General features: G+C 47.6%; 1 protein-coding gene across 2 annotated transcripts in view; it reads right to left on the reverse strand.

Moving 5' to 3' along the window:
* Nucleotides 1–2,642: 2,642 nt before the first annotated feature.
* The window catches only part of LOC147607866 (putative GTP-binding protein OBGC2), a 91,894-nt gene continuing 68,029 nt past the window's right edge, over nucleotides 2,643–26,507 (reverse strand). For both annotated transcript variants that reach the window (XM_086789698.1, XM_086789697.1), the window contains 4 exons: nucleotides 4,500–4,607; nucleotides 4,319–4,393; nucleotides 3,603–3,808; nucleotides 2,643–3,127 (listed from right to left, as the gene is read on the reverse strand). In XM_086789698.1, coding sequence (XP_086645824.1) covers nucleotides 2,974–3,127; nucleotides 3,603–3,808; nucleotides 4,319–4,393; nucleotides 4,500–4,607 — 543 coding nt within the window. In that variant the 3' untranslated portion in view covers nucleotides 2,643–2,973. The remainder of the gene's footprint in view (nucleotides 3,128–3,602; nucleotides 3,809–4,318; nucleotides 4,394–4,499; nucleotides 4,608–26,507) is intronic.

A 26,507-nucleotide genomic window follows, 5' to 3' on the forward strand; every position in this document is an offset into this window, starting at 1 on the left:
CCATGACATGAAGCATGAAAACACTTACTCATTACCTCTAGACAATCATGAGGGCAACATCATGATCTTATATGACATTACCTAATGATTCCATGCATATCATGAATCGTATGGCATTATTATACATCATGCCTAGCATGTAAGAGGATGTGTAGCTATCTATTAACCCATCAATGTATCAACGATTAAATTTCAATCAATCAATTGCCATGCATTCATCCATACATTGGAGGGACCAGTAGCATATGCATTCAAGACATGATATGGTGTATTGGAGCCTATGATTGTACCTTTACTTTAGTAGAAGAGGATTTACTAGTCATATGACATTCACATTGGATAAGATCATTATGTGTGCTATGATCAATTGAACCGCACCCTCATTAATTAAGAGGTCTTGTGAAGTTTGTTTATTACCTTGTAATGCCCATAAGCCTCTTAATGTGCTACGAATTTAAATGAATCATGTGTTCTTTATGCACATGAATAATACAACTTTATCATTGACAAGTTCTTAGTATGTTTTGTTAAACATAAATTAATCGATCCACAACCACTAAGCATTTGGTGTCAAGATGCAAAACTTAAACTCATTACTTAATCTCATTGAGTGCCAAAATTTACTTTTAGATGTACATTGCTTATCTCAGTATTTGTTGAGTTGGGTTTTTTCAGTAAGGGGTCGCACACTAGAGTGCCTACGTTTCAAATTTAAGGAAGTGGTGAGGTGAAGAGTTCACATGTGAACCTAAGTGTCAACCTCTCCAATTGGAGGAAATAGCGAGGTGAAGAATTTATTGTTTAGTTTAGGTACACTAGATGTTCCTGATCCACTAATTACTGACTCCCACTCTCATGTTAATTTCTTGTATTCTGTTTATGTTTTCTAAGGCCCTCATAGATCCCAATATTGTTCTTCCTTTCTACTTTTTTTCTGGTTAAATTCAAAATGCCTTCTTATTAACCTTCTGAGCTTATGAATGTTGTGGATAATTGTTATGCAGAAGACTTTTGCTAGTGATGGGAATTCAATCCTCCGTAGAGGCTGTCCATCCATTTCTTCACTACTCATTCCCTCTTTACCCAGCCCATTTCTCATAGCTACTAGTCTCCAAGCTAATCAAAAGAGTTAACCCGATTTCTCGACGCACAGCTTATTACCAATGCTTTTCTACTAAAAATTTCTACACAAAAGCCAGCCTCTAGCTTGCTCATTCTTGCAGCCAATGCTTTGAGCTCAAGCCCAAGAATATGTAACACTAAGCCCCTGGCTCCAAAACTTATGATGTAAGAAAATGTGAAAATTATCAAATCACAATCTAGAATAGAGTAGAAAGCTTGAATCAATAATCTTGTATTAAGCATTGCCATTTCCACATCATGAGCCTCCAACCTATTGCAATTATCTTGCTAAATCCCAACACAGACTTTCTCCAAGATTGGAGTAGCAACATTCCATAGCTTAATGAAGTCAATATTGGACTTCACCAATCTGCATGAGACCTTTGTACTATCTGCATGGCGTTAGGCTTTGAAAAAACATTTAAGCCTTACAGGCAAGTCAATCAAGAATAACGATCAAGATGCAAATTCTTGAAAGAGAGCTTAAAGTACACCACTAGGCATGTGCAACGAACCTTCACTCAAAAATAGCACATTTTGCAAGTGTTTAGATGTGTGAGTCTACAATCCACTTGTAAATACCCCATCTAAATCTTCCTATGAGTATCAATTGACACTTACAAAACCTAGATGATCCCTCACCAAGGAGCACCATGCACACACAAGACCTTTTACCTCCTCAAAAGGAAGACAATTCTAGGAGACACATTAGAGAATAACTAATGTAGGTATTGTAACCTAGCTTCCTCGCAATGCGCTGTGTGCTATGACAAGGTCGAGATGTGTGGTAGAATGTTATCAGCACAGATATGAAGAGTAAGCCATTACCACATACCTCCGTTCCTTTCATATATTAATCCATTACCACGTCAACAGTCCTTCCATACATTAAAACCACTCCTATTTGAGTTTTCTACAAGCTTGAGGTGCAAACCTTTTCATAATGGGTAGCTAACAGAATAGGCAAATTTAACTAAAAATGTAAAGCCATGCTCAATTTTAGGATCATTAAATAAAATTGGTTGGCTCTTAGCTTCTAAGTTGCTCTTAACCATCATGTTTAAGAACTAGATGCTCCCCTCCTAGAAAATTTAAGCCTCGCCATCCATCACGATTCAAGGACACAAGTAGAGCACTCCTTCCACAAAGTATACCACCACAATACAACACAACGTGTAGGACTGATGATGTATCAAAAGTAGAGACACTCAACCATATCTCAATGAGTCTAAGCACAGCACAGTTGAAAAACATTTCATCTCCCCACCACTTCACAATACATTTAAAAGACCTAGACATCTTGCTAAGCAACCTAACTCGTGACTTTTTCTTGTCCTTGCAAATGGCCACTACCTATATACTACTATATCATTTAGTGAGCCATAGAAAACTGACAGATCCTTTCCACTCGAGGTGGATTTAAGAGCTCCCAAACAAATCTTGCTCAGATGTCTTCAAGCAACTAGGAGAAGAAGACTTACCGCATGGACCCCAATTACAAAGATAGATAAGACCATATAAAACAAATTGTGCCAATTTCTATGGCATCAAAAAGGACCCATTTGAAAATCATTTGGTTCAAACTCATGTGGTGATAAAGGGCCCTATTCATAGGTTAACATCATCTCACTGCTTGCTTTTTACGCTTCAAAACTTCTTTTACATGAGGGAGGTTACATCAAATGCATGACTAACACACCATATAATTTGATGTTTGTTTTAGAAGACATTGAGTTGCTTCTAACCTTGAACTGCATGATTTGCACGCACGCATGTACTACCCACTCATGCAATACCAAATCAACCAGCAACATTGACCTAGTAGAAGTCCATTTTTACTGTCATTTAAATTTATAGCTCCCATTGTGGTGGGGTGTACATCTCCCTCTTTGGCTGCAATCTGTTTCGCTGCAATCTCTTTTCAACAACTTTGCGAGAATTTGAAACTTGATTTTGTAGCTGGGATCTTATTGTGCTCAACAGATTCTCTACGCCAAGTCCTTTCCTGCACATGTCACAAACAAGGCATCCTTACACTTACACAGAAGGTCAAAACAAGCATGATTTACATCATCACAGCATCTGATTCTTTGGTCGAGTGTTCTTTTTTAAGCAGAACAAATGGGAGGTCAATATGCCTCCTTTAAATGTGTACGCCCGCACGCATGTGTGTGTGTGGTGTGGGTGCGTAAGTGTTCATGTGCTTGGTATATGCATGGGTGGTTGGGCGTGCATGAATAGGGATGTGCATGCCTGCCAGTGTGCATCGGTGCGTGGGTGGGTATGCATGCCTGCATGGCAGGTGAATATGCTTCATGCATAGGTGGGTAGGTACGCATGAGTGGTGGGTGTGTGCATGTGTGTGTGGGAATGAATGTGTCACATGTGCAAGATTCTGTGCATGTGCACGTGTAGGTGAGTGCACGAGTGCATGTGATCAAAAAGGACAAAAAGGAAACAGAGACAGTATCCACACTTACAAAGCACTGATCCCAACAACTGCTGCTGCACAAGGGAACGTGCTAACCATTTCCTCCTGATCAGAAGAACACTCCCTCATATCAATGGGACTCGTTCCAAAGTCGGATGCAGAATCCTCTGATTCCGCAATGTCCATATTGGAACCAGGAACGCTTGTGCCCAACTTAAGGATCTGCTGTTTGAGTGATTCGAACCTTGCCTCAGCCTGCATCCAAATGTAAAAGTGTTCTCAACCCTGAATCTACGTTAAAAGCACCAGCCTAGCTCCCAACATCGTTGTCTCCTTCCAAGGCAAGATGACAGCCAGAATCCAGCCGCATCTTTCTCTGCTTCCTACAGCCTAGTCATGTTATGAACTCAGATGAGATGTTTTGATCAACAACATCCTTAATTATAGCTAAACCATATCTAACCAACTCGCCTCCATTGGCCACCGTCCACTGTCAAGCTGGGTTTGCTAGGTGTCCAGGCTGCTCAAACATGGCATGCCTCATGAAGGGGGCCTTACAAACACGGTCTGGCAGGTATCAATGCAGTTACACAGAATGGAACAGTGATTTTTAACAAGACCCTAGTCCCCATGCATTACAACTTCTACATACAATAATTCTGATCTCCTTTTTTATGAAAAAGGTGGTGCCTGTGACCCATCTGTTTCTCTTGAGTGTTCTAGTGAAAAAGGGGCCTTATGACCGTACACCCACATGTGACATACCTCAGGAATATCAAGCTTATTCAGTGCAACAACATGAGGTCGCTGCAGGTAGTCGGGGTTGTACAAATACAGCTCCTGGGAATCAAGATCTCTCATGTCAAGTTGTTCGATTACTCATCCTTTAAAATTAGAAAAAAAAAATCTAAATTAATAACCATTATTCGTTAAAAATCATACTTACCTCACAAAGTACTTTGTAATCTTGCAGTGGATCCTCTGTAGACGCATCAACCACATGAACCACAATCCTTGTTCTACGCAAGTGCCTAAGAAACATCCTTCCAAGACCCTAAGAGACCAAACCGTAAATTGATACTTTTATTGAGACAACAAAAAACACCAGATCTTTCACATTTTTCCCAAGCAAAAGATCCTTCTCAGTAAAATGTCACAAGCATCAGTCCTCAGATGTACCTGCCAAGACCATCTGAGGACATGTACACGGTAGAATAATAGGAAAATGGATCTAAGGAGGCTCATAGCCAGACTTGAAATTCAAGTTTAATGAAATAGATAATTACACACCTAATTGCAATTAACAAGACTCGATGCTAGTGATACACAAGACTCAAAATCATTGCTAAAAATCCACTCTCGAATAACCTTTGAGCAATGAACCTTACACACATAAATGTGGAGGACACACACGCCCCCCCTCAAATCATAAGTGCCAAATAGACAGGACAATGATGAATTCTTGCCACCATCTAAACCATGCAAACCCAATATTTCAGCACCCCCCCTTCAAGGATGCATGATCCTTGGCATGGCCATCTCCTGGTCCCTGAATCACCACCTTCCTAGGGTGTTACTAGCATGAACTAGGGGTCGAAGACTTCGCTCGACCGCATGCAATGCCATTTGCCCACTTATGCCAAACGAAAGCCAAATCGCACCAAAGCTAGGTGCACATTCTCTAAGACCCACAGAGCCCGATCTGAATCAAATCTGTATCTGCACTGCATGCCTCTACTCAACAATCCTTCAAGATGGATCACGCCACTTCATCAAGCACCTACTTCGTGGTCAAGTCCAACGGCACCAGCTTCCCAACATGGAACCAAAGATGCAGCTCATGCTTATGAAGGATGGGCTTTGGGACATTATCAAAGGAGTTGACAAGAAGCCTGGAGCCAAGGAGGGTCCAGAAAAAGTACGCCTTAGGGAAGATCTCAATGATCGTGGAATTGCTCTTATTGGCCTCAGTCTTGCTGACAGTTTGATACATCACCTCAATCTCAAGAAATCTGCCAATGAGGTACGGTTAAAAATGAAAAGTCCATTTGAGAATAAGATTGGCAATTCAAAGTATTTTTGAAGTAAAAATTATTTGATCTAAAGATACATGAGAGTGATGAACTCAGCAACAACCGGGCAATATTGGATCAGTCACACAACAACTGTCCAGCTTAGCAGTAGTTGATGATGACGATGACAAGGTAGTTGTGCCTCTTAAGAGCATAGAAAAAGTATCACGTTTTTCTTGGATCTTGTTTGTTCTTTGACTAGGCCGACATACATCCTATGAGGATTTAGTGGCTATGAGGATATATGTTCTTCGACTACCTCGAGATACATCTTATGACGATATAGTGGCTATGCTTATTGAAGAAGATAGTAGAATGAAGGAGGAAGATAACACCTTGACAGAGCCCTAATTAGTAAATGGTAGGACAAAAAGGGAAGCAAGATTGTTTGTCATTGTTGAGAAAGACTACGATTGCTCTTTCTAATCAATTTGTGTGTGGGTCAATGGGTTCTCTTTCGGGTTGTCCTCCAAAAATGAGATGTAATAAATTGTGTAAGAGCCTTGATCATATTAAAGGTTCCATGTCGTTCCCTCACCTCTTGCATGAGTGCAAACTATTGCACCAGTAAGTTATGAGGATGGAAGGGCTTTTTGCTACAAGGGACCTCTTGGATTTTGCAACTATGTGGTGGAGCTCCTTTATCATGCCTTGTTGACCTGAGGTCCAAGTGTTGGCACCAATAGTGTGCAGTCCAGAGGCCATCATTGATGTTGTTGCGAAGGCTTTCTCGAGCACTTCTCCCCATTTGCTCCGAGGGGGGATTTTGGGATTCAAAGCTGTGTGTGTAAATCAGCACTTTGCAAGAGTATATGTGTAATCCATCTCTTAGTGTGTGTAAGTGTGCCTGTTTGTGTGATCAGTCTCTAAAGGCTAGATATTATGTGTATGTAATAAACAGTAATGTCATCACATGTGCCATGTGTCACTGTATATCAATGTGTGTGAATAGGTCAAAAGATAAAGCTCTAAGCCTATAAAAGCATTGTACTTGGTGAAGGATGTCAATCAATAAAATCATCATTGAGTCGTGCAACACTCTGAGCTCTATCATATCTCCCTCTCTACCTCTCCACACACTCGCACCATGAATATCTTCCATCCATTTTTTTTTTCCCGGGAAAAAGATCCTTCTATTAGTTAATGAGAAAACGCCATAAGGCTACAAAGCTCACCTCGCAAGGAGGGATAAAACACAGTGAACTCCTGAGCTCCACCCCCGTGGCTGGGGGGGGGGGCTACCTAGTAGTACATGTGGGAGGTGAGAAAAGCCAAACTGGAGGCCTGTAGTGCCAAGTGACATCCTCGCCCCTCGCGGTGAGGAAAGGGCCAGGCTGCCAAGTGCGGAGGAAAGCCTTGCGGCGCCCTCTCATGCGATCCGAGTCGCCCTGGAGTTTCCCCCAGTGTCCTCTCAAGGTGTGAATGATGTCCACCTAGAGGGCCTGTATGACCTCCGCCGGAGGAGTCGCCTGGCGGTCAATGGCCTCCCTGCATCGGGCTCTCCAAATGTGCCAAGCCGTCATGCTGCTGATCAACTCCCATCTGTGCCCGACCCCCTCCTGAAGGGCTGCCGAAGAGAAGTCTGGCGTCGGAACCACCGCCATCACCCTGTCAGAGACCTGGATGGTCGCACTGCCAGGGACGTCCTCATATCCAAGGGCCGGGCCGCTGTCCGTGGCCCAAGCCACCGCACCCCACGTCACCAGCATCTCACCTGGTGAGCCTGCAAAAACCATCCTGAGAGCGCGCTGCCAAACCTGATGTGCCTGTGGGCAATCCCATAAGCAGTGCCGCTGCGACTCCTGTGCATGGCCGCACCGACGGCAGGACGCTGGGTGACTGCCGAAAGCTAGCCAAGCCCCCACAGCCAGTCCTCTATGCGCTGTGAGCCAGAGAAACAGCGTCACCTTCCGGGGCCGGAAGCTGGCCCAAAGGCGCTGCCAGAAGTCCCGAAGAAAGGCAGGGGAGAGCCCCTGTCGGCCAATGCTCGGCCGCCGCCGGGGTGCTCGCTATCCTGTGTCTCTGAATCCGCCGCCCCAGCCTCGCTGTGTACTGAAAAAAGGGGATGCCTGGGCTGGTAGGGGCCAAGTAGGGATCTCGCCAAAACCACTCACCTGGATCCCACTGAAGGCGAATAAGAGGCCTGCTGTCCCAAGCCCATAGTCTCCAAGAACAGTCCTCCCCTATCGAGGCCGGTGAGGGATCTACATGCCACTGTCTCTGATGAAAGCCGACCACCCGCACCCTCTGAAGAATACATCCCTGGAGCCCATCCAAATCTAGTCGTGTCCTCTGAAGCTGGCCACCCTCTCCCACCTCGAAAGTGAGTGGGGCGACTCTCTCCGCAGTGCCGCAGACCGCTAGAAGGATCTCATGCCGAGTAAAGACACCCATCCACTGTGGAGGTGGAGGGTCCTGTACTGGGGTCCGCCACTCCCGGGGGATGGCCGCCTCAATGTCCTGTCTCATCAACTCTCTGCCCCTCATCCCACTGAGTCTCCTCTCCTGAGCCTCTAGAGGCAGCTGCTGAAAACCTATCCAGTCGTCTAGGGACTGGGCTGGGCCTGAGCTCAGCGGGCCCCACGACACGTGAGACCGCGATCCAACCATATGGCCACTGGGGAGACGAATCAAGGGGTTCCAGATCAAAGGCTGCCTCAGGCGTTCCTCATCGGTGCCCGGGGGAGTCTGGAAGAGTGACGGCCTCAGATGCGACCAGGCCCTCAGAAGGCTAGCTGCAAAACGCTCCTCGAAGCCAAGGCCCACTCCTCTGGATCGCTGCTCTGTAAAGATCCACATGATGCTGGGGGTCCAGGGGCCGCTAAGAGAAGGGGTGCCGCTGAGCATCCTGGAAACAAGAAACTCCTTCCACGGCTCAGCGCCTGGCAGGAGGCAACGAACTACCAACTTGCCAAGCAATGCTCGGCTTTGGCAAATAGGATCAACAATGCCCAGGCCGCCTCTCTCCCTCGGCTGAGTGATCACCGCCCATGCCACCTTGGCCTTGGCGGGCCGCCCGTCGCCACCGGGTGGTGAGCAGCATGGTGGCTTTCTCCTTTCCTCTCAGTGTTGCCCCAGACACAGCATGGGATTGCAACTCTGTAGAGGAAGTTTTGCGCGATCAGATACTGGAGTTTTCTCACCACTTCAGTGACTTGGGGCTCACGGACCTATTGCAGACCCGATTACACTCAGCCCGCATGAGCTTGTTTGGTATAGGAGACTGGCGGGCGGATCCGGTCCACACCTCAGTTGAGGCGGTGCTTCTGATTCTCCTCCATGCCGCCCCGAGGGTGCAGCCTACCTTTAGATACATATATGCAGAGGATTGGTCTCATGCCTATGCCCTGGACAGGGCGAAGGCGGAGTGGGGCTGGACACAGAGACAGGTCACCCTCTTTTTGGAGAGACTCCGCACCCGGACAGACAGTGATTATTCTCCCTCCAAGCCGGCGCCCAAGACTCATAGAGTGGAGGGCAGATCATCCGGGCCGGCTGAGAGGGGTGAGCCAGTGGAGGCTGCTTCACTTGCCATAGCTCATCCATGAGGATCCTCTCATGGAACATCCAGGGTCTCGGTGGACATCGCTGCTACATTGGTCGGGGCAGACTTCGCCAGGAGATCCAGAGGGCTCTCGTTGGAGGACCCATAGATATCCTTTTCATCCACGAGCACCACCTTTCTGCCGGGCGCACCCGCACCTGCGGGAAGATCTTGCCAGGCAGGAGTCACACTTTTGGTCACCGGCATATGGCTCCCAGGGGAACCAGGGTGGAGTATGCATCTCAGTCAGCGAGCAGCTTCTATCCGAGGTTGTGGACTCTAGCATTCTGGTCCAGGGTCGTGCGCAGTGGATCATCCTTCGGGTTGGGGAAGACCGCATTGGCTTCCTCAACTTCTACGCCCCTAATGGGGCTACCGGGAGAGCCGAGTTCTGGAGCACCATTAGGCAGTCCCTCCCCTTGGCAGACCACTGGTGCCTCGGAGGGGATTGCAACATGCTGGAGGATGCAGAGGACAGGATGGGGGGCAGCCAGGAGACCATTCATGGGCCGGAGCTCGCTGCCTGGGAGGAACTAGTGCTACAGGTGAGAGGCCAGGATCCGTGGACTCTCCCGGAGTTTGGCAGGTTGCAGGGGAGTCTATCTTTCTCGCGCTCGGATAGACGGGCCACAGGAGTTAACCTTTCCCGCATCGACAGGTTTTACATTGATGAGTGGGCCTGTGATAGAGGTGGCACGGTGGGCATACTTGCAGGCTCCTCGTTTTCAGATCACTTTCCAGTGCTTCTCCAGATCGAGGACCCCACGAGAGGAGAGCAGGGCCAGAGCGTCCGGATTCCAGATTGTCTCATAGAGGAGCCCGAGATTGCGATCAGAGTTGAGCAGGTCTGGCAGGAGCTGCAGTTCAGGAGAGGATCGGCAGCCAGCGATCTTGCCAGTGGCTTGCAGGAGATCAGCCAGATGCTCAGACAGGCTGCCTTGGACCGGCTGGAGGCCTTCAGAGAGCAGGAGAGGAGCATACGGAGGAGTCTAGCATCCCTCCAGAGACTCCAGGAGAGGGATCCTACGAGCCCTTGGATCTCAGAGCAGATGGAGTCAGCCCGTACTGAGATCAGATCCATCGAGGACAGGAGGGTGGAGTTCCGATTCCATGCTCGGGCTTCTTTTTGGACACAGGCTGGAGACAGAGTGACTCGAGATTTCTTTGAGGCGACAGGGCCTCGCTTCAGACGAGAGGGTCTCAGGCGTCTTCGGCAGGCTGATGGCCAGGTTGTGGTGGATCCCCCCAGGGTTCGGGCTATAGCCACAGATTTTTACAGGGACCTTCTCTCTGCTGAGCCAGCAGATGACAGGGTGAGAGAGGCTCGGGAGGCAGTCTGGAGCTTCACGAGACCGGTTGTGCCGGCCCATTTGCAGCACTCCCTTCTCTCCCCCTTCTCGGATACGGAACTGGAGGAGGCTCTTCAGGCATTACCTCGGGGCAAATGCCCAGGAGAGGACGGTCTTTCGGTGGCTTTCTTCCAGAGGTACTGGGGCCTCTTACATAGGGGCTTCAGATTGGCATTCCAGGAGATTATGGAGTCAGGAGTCATGCCGGACAGCATGGTAGAGGGGTTGATCCACTTGATCCCCAAAGAGGGAGGAGACAAACTGGAGATTAGACAGTGGAGACCGATCACCTTGCTAGGCACGGCCTACAAGGTCCTAGCTAAGGCGATCAGCAGGCGGCTTCAGCCTCACCTTCCGGACGTCATCCACTCCACGCAGACAGGCTTCATCCAGGATAGGAGCATTCTGGATAACATTTTCTCTTTCTGGGAGGCTACGGCCCTGGCTACATTTCGACAGGAGGATCTGGCAGTGCTCCTTCTCGACTTCGAGAAGGCATATGATCGGGTGGACTGGGCCTTCTTGGAAGGCACTATGGAGAGGATGGGCTTCCCCCCTCAGTGGATCCGTGGGGTCTCTGCACTCTACACATCGGCTCATAGCCAGGTGCTGATACAGGGCGTGCGCGGAGAGAGGTTCCAGCTCTCGCGCTCGGTGCGGCAGGGGTGCCCCTTGGCGCCTTTTCTTTTTCTTTTTGTGGCGGAGGCCATGAGCACTTTTTTGACGGCACAGGATACAGGTTTGCGGGGCCTCCAGCTTCCCATCCGCACCGCGGAGGAGCTCCTAGACTCGGAGTTTGCGGATGACACTGCTGTCTATCTTCAGGGAGGTGAGGAGAACCTCCGCCGCTTCGCCTTAGCCATGGACAGGTTCTGCAGAGCTTCGGGCGCTTTGATCAACTGGCACAAGTCGTGTGGGTTGTGGGTCAGCTCTATGCCCCCCCCCCCCCCCCCCCGACTTGGAGGCCAGTTGACGGTTTTCAGTGGGGCTGCCCCCCGGCACTACAGTGCGTTATTTGGGATGCTATGTGGGCATTGACATATCTCCGGAGCAGCAGATAGCCCCCCTTCTTCTGAGCATTCGGAAGAAGCTTCTGTATTGGAGTACCGCTCGTTTATCTCTGGCTGGCCGAGTAGTTGTGGCCAACCAGGTTCTGCTTGCTACTATGTGGTACATCACTTCTTGCTGGGCCTTCTCTCGGGCGTGCATTGGCCAGGTGCAGAGGCTCATCAGGAACTTTCTTTGGTAGAGGGAGAACGAGAGGGATGGCACACCACGCAAACTCGCAAGGGCGCGACCAGTGTCTCGAACGGGCCAGCGTCCAGCTGGAGGCACCTGAAAAAACCGTAATCCACTGGTAGCCCCATCACTCGCGGGGGCCCCCCAGGGGAGGCTGGAGAGAACTCTGTGGCGGGCGAAGCAAGGATCGCCATCTCCACCGGCCCGGAGTGGCGGTGGAACAGCCGCTGGACTGAGCTCTGGCCTACCCAGCTGCGCTGCCCCGGGGCAGTGGGTGGTCTGGCGAAGTATCCTGGAGAGGCCGAGGGAGGGATGGGGGCTCGCGGCGAGGAGGGGGGAGGGGGGAGAGCGAGGAGAGGATGGAGAGGCATCTGCCAGAGGATAGGTGTCAGGGGGGGCCGCCGGGGGAGGCGGGAGGGGGGGGGCTGGTGGGGGGGGAGAGGGGAGGGTGGAAGGAGTGCTCTCCGGGTGAGGGGAAGGGGAGCCGGGGGTAGAAGAGTGTGGCCCAGGATCCTCAGGAATCTGCTCCAAGGAGGGGGCGGGGCCCCCCGCGGGGGGAGGCGGGAGCGGGGTCTCCACGTGGGAGGCTCCACCAGCGGCCTCAACGGGCACTGAGTCTGAATCCTCGTCCATTGGGGTGGGACCTGCTGGCCGCCTATCCCTGACAGGAGCATAAGTGCGGATAGGTGCCTGTCCGCCAGCCTGTGCTGCCTGCTGGCGTCTACGACGACGGTCCCTGCGGGCCGGGCGTTTCCGCCGGCGAACCTCCTGCCATCCGCCAGCCTCCTGGGACGGCGCGGACACCTGTAATGCTAAATGGTTGGATGGGGATCCTCTTCGAGAGTACCCACAACTTTAAGACTCCTACCTTGAGGCTTTTCAATTACAACCAACTATTTAGAAGAGGGGCAAGATATCACACATGGGCTTCCTAATAATGCAGGCAGAATTGCTAATTATGTTTGGAGGGTTTTGGGGCTTGTGTGGACAGCCAAAAGCTGTATGGCAGAGCCAGTGGTTATCATGTGTTTGTCCAGTGTGTACTTGTAAGATACCACCCATCCCGTCTCACTAGGGATAGGGAGGCACCTAACTCGGTAAGATCAATCCCAACCCATTGTGAGAGCTATCTCATCAGTGCCTCTCCTGGACAATCTGATTTATAAGTGATCTCCCTAGGGTTAGGGATTCTACCTAAAATGTCAAGGATCTCTTTTCGGTTTCTAGTCTCTTGTAAATGAAACCCCTGCCTCACCACGTCCACCCGTTTCCCAATGACTAGAACCGTTCGTCTATGAGGTTTACCTAAATTACTAGATACATTGTTTCACTGATGCAAGTTACATCAAGATTCATTTATTTATCCTTGTGCACAAGTTCCTTTATCCCTTAATGAATACATTCTTTTCCAATCAAGTCAGTCTACACAAAGAAAGAAATTCGTCATAAGAACGACTGTAATTTCAAACCCTCGACGTCCCGAGTTTCATCCATCTCCAATCGCTCGGCTCACCCAGTCATAAAACAATCTAGAGCTTACAACCGTCGTGGCGAAAAATCACTCGCACAGTAGAACGAGAAGTATTCCCTTCACCCTCTTCTTGCTATGGAAGACCTTTCCAGCTCAGGTTTGTAACTACTAGAAAGAACCCTCACCCCGCCTCATGGTGGGTTACCCAACGAAGGCGGTTGCCTCAATCTCTGAGTATTTCTAAAGCGGGTTGTCCCGGGTGGAGAATACCTGGCTGTCCCAAACCGATCACTAAATACATCACACTGGAATGGTTACCCCAAACCGATCTAGTCGGAATGGTTACCCTAGGGAGAAGTTCCCTAGTTCACAAATTCATCATTATCATCATTCACATTTTGAGACCATGTTTTGTCTCAACATCTTTATGACACTAACATAAACAATTTCACATAAGACAATCACCTTTTTATAAAAAGAGCACTCATCTTTCTATAATAAATAATTAATCAATGGTTAATAATTAAGAGCTTATCCTAATACTCAAATCACGTGGAGACACAATTGGAAAGACTGGCATTACCAAACCAAATCCTAGGGTCTTGGAAATTCATATTAACTTATGGAAGGAAGCAAGTCCTATCCTGTGATGGATAGATCAATTTCATATCATTATTCCAAATTTAGTTATAACCCAAACCGATTAACGAGGGTGAAAATCACATTTTTTTATCATTTCATCAATCAGCTCACTCAAGTCCTCATCAATTAGCTTAAGTCCTCATCAAACAAAACCAGTTTAAATTGTGATCCCGAGAAGTGAACTAAAAGATTTTGAGTTAAGTTCGACTTACTTGCAGTTCTAAATAGAAACAAAGAGAGAATGAAGATAGCTAACCTGAATCCAAGTGGTAGGGTTGATAATCTACATTCACATTATATGTTGCCTAGGCGTAGTCTATCTTTTATCTCATCTTTTTCACATCACTTCATCTCGTACCTTATCCTTTACAAACCCATCTTGCTTCATCGAGCACCAGCTGATCTCATAACTACGCATGGTCGACTGCCTCCCACCGTCTACCTTGAGTTTTGGCACATAATTTTGTCTTCTCCGACTGCATTGCCTAGTGTTTTTGCATTGTTTGGAGATGAGTGGTGGGCATGAGGTTAAGAAGTGGTAGTTGCAATAATATGAGAGGTGACGATTGAACGGAAGGTAAAGCTCATGAGATAAATTATCACCGAGACGCGTGTCATCCGACAAGAGGCCAAGAGGTGGCGAGGTGGCCTCGTGGGCTAAGGCATGAGAGCACGTGGATGAAGCGGGTGTTGAACAATGGAAGCCGTGAGGTCCAAGAACAGCGAGATGTCTAAGGTGATTGGGGTGAGAAGATGGTTCACTCATGAGGTGACATCATAGCATGAAATGGACGGTAGAAGGGATGGCCGAAGATGTACGACAGAGATGGAATCACCTGAACCAATGTGAAGAGGTTGTCAGGTGTGAGACTGCCAAGAAACGAGAGGTAGAGGTCACGACAATGGAGACATAGCCTCCACGATAAGGCATGAGGTGGTGAGGACAACATTGTGAAAGGGGGAGATAGCCGATAGGAGTCATGAGATGAAATGGGTTGTGTGGGAAGGTATGAAGAAGGAACCGAGGGGTTGGCCTGTGGGTGTCGCCTGCTAAGAGGAAGGGGGGGTGGGTGAAGGTGGAAAAAGAGTGAGGCACTTCTGCTGCTCTACGAGTGGGTTGACAGAAGGTGAGTGAGAGAGACGGAGCGGTTGCGAGCTAGCGAAGAGAGGCGGGAGCGAGAGAGGGGTTAGGGTGAGCTAACAAGCAGGTGAGGGGGTGCTAGCGAGGAAGAGTAATGACGGGACGAGAGAGAGGAGGTTAGTGTTACCACCACTAAGAGGCAAGGGGAGTGGTTTTTTTATAGGAGCAAAAGAGGGGGGGCTGGAGCGTATGCACATGAGAGAGAGAGGGAAGGAACCAACACTAGCCTGCACAATGGGACGTCAAGATGCCAGCGTGGCTGGCCAGTGAGGAGGAGAGGATAAGAATATTCTATGCGACATGAGCTGGTGGCCGGTGGAAGATTGGAGTGCAGATGTGGCTGGTTGGTGAGGAGGGCAAGAAAAGGCACCAGTCTGCACAGCCTTCAGGGAAGGAAATGACAAGGAGGGGAGGGTGGTCGGCAGCACTGGCCGCCACCACCTTTTCTTTTAAAAATTAAAATTGAAAATGGGAACCAGGCATGCCCATAGCTATCATCAAGAAACTCTTCACCCTGATGGACACAACAACAACACCCATATCGTATTAACATTAGAGGACTCCGAATATTCTCCTTCAGATGGGCAAAGAATTTCACCACCTTTCCCTGCAATTTAAATTGCACCTTTAAGGCAGGTTCACTGAGATGGGTTTTCCTTTCTAGGTCTTAAAAACATCCTTGATCTCACCCTCACACCCACCCAACTTGAAATTGGGTTCTTGGGCACGTGGAAGATGGTCAAGGGCCAAAGCACTGTGATTCTCAATTCGACGGCTCGTAACTTGTTGCCAATGTGGCCTTCTATGGTGGAAGAGAGACCACCTTAAGGTTCTACAATGATCTTGCACACCGTTGTAGGAGGAAGTATTGTTGCTGACACACTCGCGAGCGGCGAGAAAGACACTGGGCTATTCGAGAGGCGTAGTGATGGGAGGTACTAAGGCAAGGCAAAATGGCAATAGCAACACTAGGCATGGAGGTGCTGGCTGGGCTAGTCAGGTATACCTTGTTTGTTGTGATGGTTGGCTCAGCCAATGTGCATTAACACCATTGGCCAGTGGGATGTCTTTACCATGGGTTGGACACGTCACATATGGCATGTGTATGCTTCGGATGTGATTGGTTACAACGGTCCTAGGTCTTTCAAATGTCTGGGACTCTAGGTATTTGTACTTGATATGTGAATGGAAAATCTCCAAGTTGTACATGCATCTGCATCATTCATGGTTGTATGTGAGTTAGACAAACTACTAGTTTTGTGACCTGTTTTCTTATGTTGGATGTGCTGCCGTGGATCAGGCTTGCATTGCCACAGTCACCCAAAACTACCTCGTGCAAGACCATCTGCTTGTAATTGTATGTTGACACATGGTTCGCATTTTGCAAGGATATGGGCAGGAAGCCTAGCCAAAAAGCCTCAGCTTTGAGACTTTCTAATATTTTCACTTATAATAATATTAATAAGTGTAGACACCAAATGGACACTGGACTACATTTTGTGCATTGAGCATGTTTCCACAATTTTTTACTATGGGCACCCTCTTTTAGCAATTATGAGTTGTCCACCCTCTCAATTGAGCAATGGTGGGTTGTCCGACCTTCTTCACTTGACATTTGGCCAGTTTCCATCCTTGGGAGCCCTTCTTTCACCTAACGCCACTAATTCCACATGCACAAGACGTTTTTCAAGTAGGGACCTGATTCTAGAGCGTGTGGAGGTGTTGTACGACCAAGAAACATGGCAAAAACCCTAGTTTCATATTCAAGCCTAGATGAGCAACCCTGATGATGTACGACTAGCTATAAAACAGCTTCCTCATGCTGTCCATGACCTCTCCACAAAGTTTCATCATCGGGAGATGAGCCAAACTCTGGAAAATTAGTGTTCATCAGCAGTAAATTAGGAATTGCAGGTATCGGACAGCAAGTACAAGTGAGGGGGATCCATACACGAGACGAGGACAAGGTGTTTTTTCTATTAAAGGCGGAATCAATATTAGGGTTTGCATTCGAAACCCTAATTATATGATTTTGGAGCCATTTTAGGGTTCCATTGGAGGCCTCGTCAAGGGGCTTTTGGCTGAAAGACTAGCCAAAAGACCTAGCCCTCGGGTACCCTTTGTGCCCGTGATGTGCCACACCTAAAACTTTGGAGTTGTCCCTATAAGCGGTGGATTGTCTCTTGTTGAGTTGATGTCATTTGAATAAGAGGTTGTGACTCCTTTTTATCTCGTTGTTTAGTGTCAAGAGGGGTTTTTGTCCCCATTTGATGTCATTTGGGCAAAGGTTGGCTTTGACCCGCTACCTTGCATAGTTGCCTCGACCGTCAAGGCAATTCTTGTTTTACTTTGTATGCAATCGGAGAATTGGTGCTTGGCACCCCATACTCATTCATCACTCTATTGGAATATGACATTTCATAGGAGGGGTCGGCCCATTCCAGCCCTCGTGTTGTCTCATAAGCATTTTGAACAAGTGGTAGAGGAGTGTGTGTCGTGGAATCATCTTTCGAATCATTTTCATGGTTTAATGTTTAAGTGTATTTGAGTGACAATTTTAACTAAACCAGTTTCATTAGCCCCAAACAAGAAGGAGCATTAACACAAGCAAGAGGACCAGCAAAGCAGATGCATTTTTCAGCCCTCTGTGATAAGAGGAAAACACAGGTCATCATCATCTCTATAAAGCACCTATAAGCACGAGGCAACCAACTTGTCATCTAGAAGAGAGCTATTCTTTATGGGAATTCCCCAAATCAGGTCAGTCTCTATTCCGACAGCATTCAACCTTTTCATTGTACTCATTTTCTTTTTTTCCCAAAAATAGATCCTTCCATTAGTCAAAAGAAAGCCCGCCAAAAGGCGTAATACAACTCTGTCTATAACAATGAAAACACTAAAAAAATGTAAGGGGGCTCCCTCCATGGCTGGCCACTCTCGGAGGGAGGCTACATCATATGGGTGGGGGGGAAGGAGTCAAACCGCCGGCATGTAGTGCCATGTGACGATGCCCTCCTCTGAAGAAAAAGGGCCAGAGCCCTAGTTGAGGTAGAAAGCAACCCGCCATCTCTGCATGTGCTTTGAGTCCCCTGCGCTCAAGGTGTCCCCGCAAGATGTGAATGAGATCAATCCAGATAGCATGAACGGTCTCCACAAGGGAAGTGGGCTCGCCTCCAATGGTCTCACCACAATGCAATCACTATATGTGTCAAGTGGCCAAACTACGAGTGCTGGCTTGTGCCAGTCCCCGGGGTCCAATGTCGCACACTGACACAACTGAAATGCAGCGGTGCAAGAGCATGAAGGCTAAACCTCCTGCATCATCATCATAGGATAGTATTGGACCAGCCTCTGCCTCCCAAATAACGGTGCAGGCAGTGGAGGGGTCGGAAGTGAAGACGTGAACAATGCACCACCACACATGATAGGCCTTCGGGCCATAGTTACCAGGAGTTTCAAAAATGCCTAATTTGAAACGGGTTTCAGAAACGTTTCGGAAGTTTCATATTTTTTTGAAACGGGAAAAAAAAAGTTTCAAACAAAAATGCAAAAATATATTTTTTAATATAGAATGTACATCACTACAAGAAATAAGTGTTTAGGCCTTAGCCTATTTCAGTAAGCAGCAAACGTGTGCGGCTGTGAAACGAACGTAAAGTCGGCGGCGCATATGTGATAAGACTTTTTTTTGGGAAGAAATGTTGGATTAAAAATGCGTTTCAGTGAATGAAACGTTTATGAAACATTTCAATCCATTTCATATGTTTTGAAACGCGTTTCGTTGCTACACTGCTTTGGTCAATCCCAAAGGCAATGTTGAGAATCATCAAGGCCATCCCGACTCGCATCTACGACACTCTTGGACGCCCCGAGATCGCGATCCATGTGCGCACCGCAAGGCTTTGGTGTTCCAACAACCACAAGAAGAATGAAACCTTGCGGGGCCAAAAGTTGCGCCCTAGGTGTTGCCAAAAAGCCTTGGAGAAGATGGTCAGGATCCCTTGGACTTGCCAATTAGGGGAGGCCGTGGGGGTGCCAACAATATGTTGCATAAAGATCCATCGTCCCAGTCGTGCCAAGTACTCCAAGAAAATAAGGAGGGGATTTGGGGGGGGTGGGGGGGTCATTGGGAGAGGCGGCGGGTTGTGCCAACTCCACTTGCTGGGGTCACTCTAAATATGTATCACTTGTGTGTTCTCCCAGAGCCATATTCACCAGGATGCGACGCCCATGACCTCAAGAGGGGAGGTTCGATGTGCCATTTCAACCCCTGTCATTGTAACGAGCCCAAGACAAACAATGGGCTTTTCTCACTGGTGTGTTAACATTAACAAATCTTTTAAATAGTTAACAACTTAACATACCACTCAATTAGCATAAAAATGAGAAGAAACACACACACTAGAACCGGAATAAGCCGACCCCCCCTAGGAATTCTTATTCAAAAAATAGCATTTTACACATACAAGAATGAGGATACAAAAAGCACCGCATTTCTAGGTATATGAAAATAAATCAAGCAGTGCCATCATACCCTAGCCTCAAGGCCAAGGCAAGGTGTTGGAGGGGTCATCTCCACTGTTCTCGGTGCTTCCTCGTTGTTTCTACACCTTTGGAGGACCTCGCCCAACCTGGATTTTTTTGGGATTTTTTCCACATTTTTGGCACCCTTTTTTGTCATGTTCCATTTTATGCTCCAATCGGCCCGCTTTATGTTGGCTGACTGGGCTGCTCTCTAGGTGCTATATAAGCATGGGCTTTGCCCTCAGTCGTATTATCTCATTTAAAGCAAGCCGACTGGGCTCTCTAGGTGCTATATAAGCATGGCCTTTGCCCTCAGTCATATTATCTCATTTTTCGCATATTCTGGGATCTTTGCTGCACCTACGGTGTGCCTCATGCTGCCTACTCTAACTTTGTAACCACCTTTTGGTGTATATGATCTTCCTTTAGTTCCTGTGCATCTTGTATTTGTGAACTTCAGTTCTCTTTCATTGTTTGGCACTTTATCATGGTACTAGAGCGGGTTCAGGATTGAGGATTTGCTAGACAACACCTATATCTGCTTCTTCTCAGAGGAGGTGGGCTGCGTTTTTCATCTAAGTAGAACGTCAACCTACCCTAAGCAGAATGTCAGGTTCTTGTTGCCACACCCACCCAACCTTCATTGTGCATCAGGAGAGACTCCCGTCTTCACCCCTCTACTTTTTACCTCAACTTATGATTTGGCTAGTGGTGGTTAGTTTTTGGCTGTGTTCTCATCTACAGGCATATTTTTGCTGAATTAACAACCTCTTCTACCTTTTTTTTCCCATCCTTTCTGAAACTCGCGTCGCCCGGGGGACGGGGGCCTTTGGCACACTTGTTGATACCATCAATGCATATTAAAACATTTAAACATGGCCACAACCTTAACATATATCCATCATCACTTTGCATAAAACATAAAGCTGGACAAAACATCCACAAATGCTGAAAATGGAGCTTGCACGTGTGACACTGCATAGAGGCCGGAATGGGCCGAACCCCCCCCCCCCTCCCCCCCCCCCCTTGGAGTATTTTATTACCCAAGGAGAATAATATCATGTACAAGCTTTGAGGGCCTTACTCTCCCCACGGGAGATGCCAAATTATCCATATACAAATGCCATAACACAGCCCAACACGAGGCTCGAACATAGGCTGTAGAAATGCCGAGCCAACAACATAATCCATATACCTCCGTGTGGGTACTGATTCTTCCCCAAAAACCACGGGTCTTCATGCAATAGAGCTGGTACAGCAAGTACAACTCTCCATTCAGCCGGTACAGCAAGTACAATGGTTGGTACAGTCGATACAGTGGCTGGTACAACAGGTATAGTGGCTGGTACAGCCAGTACGATGGCTAGTACAGTAAGTACAAATGCTGGTACAGGATGTACAGTGACTAGTATAGCAAGTACAATGGTTGTTACAGCAAGTACAGAAGCTAGTATAGCCAGTACAATGGGTGGTACAACAAGTACAAGGACTGGTACAGCCAGTACAATGGCTGGTACAACAGGTACAAAGGATGGTACAACAAGTACAATGGCTAGAAATCATAATAAATGATTAAATACCCTTGCCTTCAGTATTTCTTCGCGATGGAAGCCTCCAAAACAATCCCCAACAGCCGGTATTCTTCATGGGCAGCCTTCAAGAGAGAAAGAAAGAGAGTAGCCATCATTAGGGCAGCCTGTAACACTGGTAGAGGTTAGTGTGCAGCAAGAGAGCCTCCTTAATGAAGAGAGAGGGCTCCAATTTATAGATTTGGGCCTCCCATGAGCTAAAATGGGAAGAGAAGGCTACAATGACAAGTGGAGAGCCACTCAATAGCTGAAGTGACGAGTGTGAGGCCACTTGTCTCACTTTGATCCACTTTCTAACAAGTGTCAGGCCCTAAAAGCCTCAAGGACCAAGCCTCTCCTCCATCTACTCCAAGCCTCTCCTCCACCACCCTCCATCTACTCCAAGCCTCAAGGACCAAGCCTCTACTCCAAGCCTCTCCTCCACCCTCCTCCACCCTCCTCCAAGCTCCTTCCATCCCACTTGAGCCTCTACTCCAAGTTCTCTTCCTCCAAGCTCTTCCCATACTTCATCTTCTCTACGCTCTCTCCTCTACTCCATGCTTTAGCCCTTCTCTTATCCATCATGCCTCGGGAGAAGCATGTTGGGGTAAAGGCGTTATGCCCACCCTTATAGTGTGTACAAGCCCATAAGTTATAGTACATAGTACACTTAGTACTTTTAATGTACTAAGTGCACTATGTGTACTAGTGCAATATACATGTGTGATAGGGGAGTCACACACTCATGCTTTTCATGAGTTGACTTATCCCCACAACTCTCTCTCTCTCTCCCTTGCTTCTCTGTGTATGTCTCCCATGAATGAACTCTAAACCCTAATTCTGTTCCTTCTCCCATCAACTGGTATCAGAGCCCTTAGTGATCCCTCCCTTCCTCTTCTCCTTGATGATTTCTGTCCAAAGTCTGTTCTGGTCGTATCCTGCTTCCATCAACTGCTGGTCGCCTGCTTCCATCAACTAATTACGTGGAGCTGGTGAAGTGGTAGACTAGGCAGTCGTAGGCCTTTGTCTATACTCAGGCGAAGACTAGCGCTGCTGGCGGAGATAGCGCTGGGCGGCAGCAAGAATACCCAAGCGGACACGTAGGCAGGTGAGCGAAGGCGTTGGCGCTGGGCGTAGAAGGCACTAGGCGAAGGCCCTTCAGCGTATTAGCGTTGGGCGGAGCTCGTCTTGTAGACTGGCGCTAGGCGAGCGAAGCGCCGTCAACAGCAGCTTGCATCAAAGTCGCAGCAAGCGGCGCTCAAGTTAAGTGGCGTGAGCAAAGGTGGCCAACAGCAAATTAAACCCGTAGCGCTAATAGTCGGAGGCGGCGAAGGCAGTCGAGCGTGGAGTGAACCACAAGGCGTGAGCGAAGGCATAGCGCTGGGCATAGAAGGCGCAGGCAAACACGAGCGAAGGCGCATCGTAGCAAAGCCCTTTCATGCTTGTGTCGCCTGCCGATACCACCTCTAAGGGGCTGGCCAACCAGCATACGTGGCTGCCCAGCTGCCCAGCACCGAGGTCGCCGCCACCACTGCCTCTGTCTCAGCCTGCAAGTCAAGAAACTCAGAAAAATCAGAATTTCCCCTCAAATTCAGCCCAAATTAGAGGTATTTTGCTTCAATTTCGGGAATTTTTATGTCCATTATTTGCAATTTGAGCAGGTACAGGTGCCAAATTGCTCAATTTTGAGCGAAATTGGCAAAATTGGGTGACATTGGTCACAATCAGGATCAATTTGCAGGAAATTGGTCACAATCAGGATCAATTTGCAGGAAATTGGATGTCGAAATTTGGGGCTTTTGATGTAATTGTGCAATTAAGCACTCATACATGCTGTATGATGTGAAAAATCGCACATTTGGGCAAAATCGCAGCAAATTGCAGTGCAAATCAAGGGGCTTTTGTGCCGATTGAGTTGATTTGCATGCAGGCAATCGCATTTGATGCTGTGGATAATGTGTTGATGTCTTACAAGCACTCAATGTGCCTGTAAATCAAGGGGCTTTCATGTATTTGATGTATATGTGGCCAGGGGGAAGCATCGTGAACACTCTGGATGCCTTCATGTGCGTCAATGTACCATGCATGATCAGAAATTGATCTCAAATCAAGGGGCTTTTTAAGTTTGTATGCTTGTTGAGCTTGGCAAAGCAGCAGGCAAGACATTTATGCCTTGAATCCTCAAAAATCAGCTTGCAGTCAAGGGGCTTTTGCCCAATTTCTGTTCGGGACTGTTGTATGCAGTGTACAGGACTGTAAAAGTCTGATTTTTACTCATTTGGACAGCCAGAAGAGCATTTATTGCTATTGTACCTGCTGGTACAGTTTTGGTACAGATTTGTACATGTTTTGGCATGGCTGTACACTGTTTTGAGTGACCAAAAGGTTCAATTTCAGCTGCTGAACTTGCCGGGACAGGTTTGGTACATTACAGGTGAGCACTTAGTACTGCTATACAGTACTTTGGAAGGGCAAAAGAGCACATTCAAGGTGCTGTCCAAAATCTGCAGCAACCAGATTTTGGTGTTTTCATCACATAAAGTGGGAGAAAAGTTGCATTCTTGCTTCCGCAGTGGGAGATAAAGCTTGGGAGAACATTTGTGAGCACTTTGTGTGCTTAGGGTGCAGTGTTTGCACATCTTGGGTGCAGTGTTTGCACATTTGCAGGGAGTCAGGCATTAAAGGTTGCATTTTGCTATGGCAACCACAGGTGAGAGCTCTTCATTGCTTCACATCAAGAAGCTTGAAGGCTCGCATAATTATGATATTTGGCAAACCCAGTGCTACAATGTGTTGCTCCAGAAAAAGCAGCACAAGCCTATCAAAGAAAGGGGTGTAATGCCCGCTTCTCTTACTGCTGAAGAGTGGGAAGATATGGATGAGCTGGCAAGATCTACTATCATGTTGTCTGTGTCAGACTCGTTACTTTTCAGCATTCGTGAAGAGAAGACAGCTTGGGGAATGTGGCAGAGATTGCAGGACTTGTATGCCCAACAAAGTGCCTCAAGCAAAGTGTATTGGTTGAAGAAACTCATAGGCCTTCAGATGAAGGAAGGGGCGTCTATGACAGCCCATTTAAATGAGTTTAATGGTATTGTCAGCCAAGTCATTAATCAAAAGTTGGCAATGGACGATGAGTTCAAAGCCACTTTTCTGTTATGCACTTTGCCAGAGAGTTGGGACACATTCAGGACAGCCACTAGCAATTCGCATGCTATGCTGTCATATGCAGATGTTGAGGGTGCTCTTCTTCAAGAAGAGATGAACAGGAAAAACAACTCTATGGGAAAGTCCAATGCAATGAATGCACGTGGGAGATCCCAGCAAAGGGGTAAAAGCCAAGAAAGGGGAAGGAGCAAGTCTCGCTCCAAAAAGGATTTGGAATGCCATTATTGTGGCAAGAAGGGACACATTAAAAAGCAATGCTACAAATGGAAAAATGATCAAAAGGAAAAGGGAAAAGGCAAAGACAAAGAGAAAGATGAAGCCAAAGATGTAAAGCCAAAGGGCAAAAGTGGAGTCAAGATTGAAGAAATCAATGTGTCCCATGCAGGTGGCAGTGAGGATGAGGTCCTCTTTACGTCTTCACTTGATGCCCATTCACTTCTTACAGGTGGTCATGGTATGCACTCATGGATCATTGATTCAGGTGCCTCCTTTCATGTCACAGGTTGCAGAGACTTGTTTGTCAGGTACACTGCTGGCAATGAAGGAGTGGTTTATTTGGGTGATAACCATGCATGCAAAATTCTTGGCAGAGGTGATGTAAGGCTTGTATTTTCATATGGCTCACAGCTTATGCTCCATGATGTCAGGCATGTGCCTGAGATCAAGAAGAATCTGCTTTCTACTGGACAGCTTGATGATGCTGATTATGATACCACATTTCGTAGTGGAAAGTGGAAGATTAGTAAGGGCTCACTGGTTGTTGCCAGAGGCTCTAAGGTGGACACTCTTTATTTCATGCATGCAGGTGTTTGTCACCATGCTAATGTAAATGCAACCGAGCTGCCGGAAATTTCTATGTGGCATAGCCGGTTGGGACACATGAGTGTCAAAGGAATGGAGCAATTGTCTCGTTTGGGTTACTTGCCTTCTCTAAAGTTTTCAAGTTTTCAGTTTTGTGAGCATTGTATTTATGGCAGGCAACTCCAGTGCCCCCACAAGAAAGCTCTTGGACAGAAAGATGCTCAGTTAGAGCTTGTGCATACAGATGTATGTGAGATGCCTCAGCTTTCTTTGGGAGGGGCAAAATATTTTGTGTCTTTTATAGATGATGCCACACGCAAGGTGTGGGTCTATCCTCTTCGTTTGAAGAGTGATACATTCGCAGTGTTTCAGAAGTTTGTTGCTCATGTTGAGAATCAAACTGGAAAAACACTGAAGGCTTTGCGTTCCGACAATGGTGGAGAGTACATGTCCAAACAGTTTCAGGACTTTTGTGATGCTAAAGGCATCAAGAGGGAGCTCTCTACTCCTTATGATCCTCCACAAAACGGGACAGCAGAGAGGATGAACAGGACCATACAGGAGAAGGTCCGTTCTATGTTGTCACATGCTGCATTACCTCATGGTTTTTGGGCTGAAGCTGTTATGACAGCCGTTCACCTTATAAACAGGTCACCTAACACGAGGCTTGGTGGGAAAGTGCCAGAGGAAGTATGGACAGGAAAGCCTCCGTCATACAAGCACTTGAGAGTGTTTGGTTGCGTTGCGTACGTGCACATACGCAGGGAAATGCGCACCAAACTTGATCCTAAGTCTCGCAAATGCATATTCCTAGGATATGGTGACAGAGGTGAAATGGGGTATAGACTTTGGGATCCCATAAATAGAAAGATCATACGCAGCAATGATGTCATTTTTGATGAAACATGCATGTATAAGGAGCCTGCAAGGCAACAGGAGCCTGGCAGAGTCATCTTTGATGATGATGGACATCATGGACAACAACAAAGGGCTGTAAATCAGCCATTACAGCAGGAAAACCAGCCCTTAAATGGTGCTGAAAATGGTCCACATGGACAGCCAGAGATGGCAGAAGATATCCCTATGGATATACCACAGTTGGAGGAGATACCGGGCATGATTTTTCAGCCTTATGGCATGGAACAGGAGCCACCAATGGGTGATATGCAGGCTGGACAGCAACCTGCAAATGATGGTCATTGGGTACGGAGGTCCACTAGACCCTCCAGAGCCCCTGACAGGTTTGTTCCAGGGGTTGACTATTTGATGCTTACTGACTGTGGGGAGCCCTCATGTTATAAAGAGGCTTTACAGAGGGCAGACAAAGCTCTATGGGAGCGTGCCATGAAGTCAGAGATGGATTCTCTGCATAAAAATGAAACTTGGAAGTTGGTGCATTTGCCTGCAGGCAAGAAGGTTTTGCCATGCAAGTGGG

Source organism: Cibotium barometz, chromosome 54 (assembly GCF_041138505.1).
Source record: "Cibotium barometz isolate CiBa-2024 chromosome 54, ASM4113850v1, whole genome shotgun sequence".
Classification (NCBI taxonomy): Eukaryota; Viridiplantae; Streptophyta; class Polypodiopsida; order Cyatheales; family Cibotiaceae; genus Cibotium; species Cibotium barometz.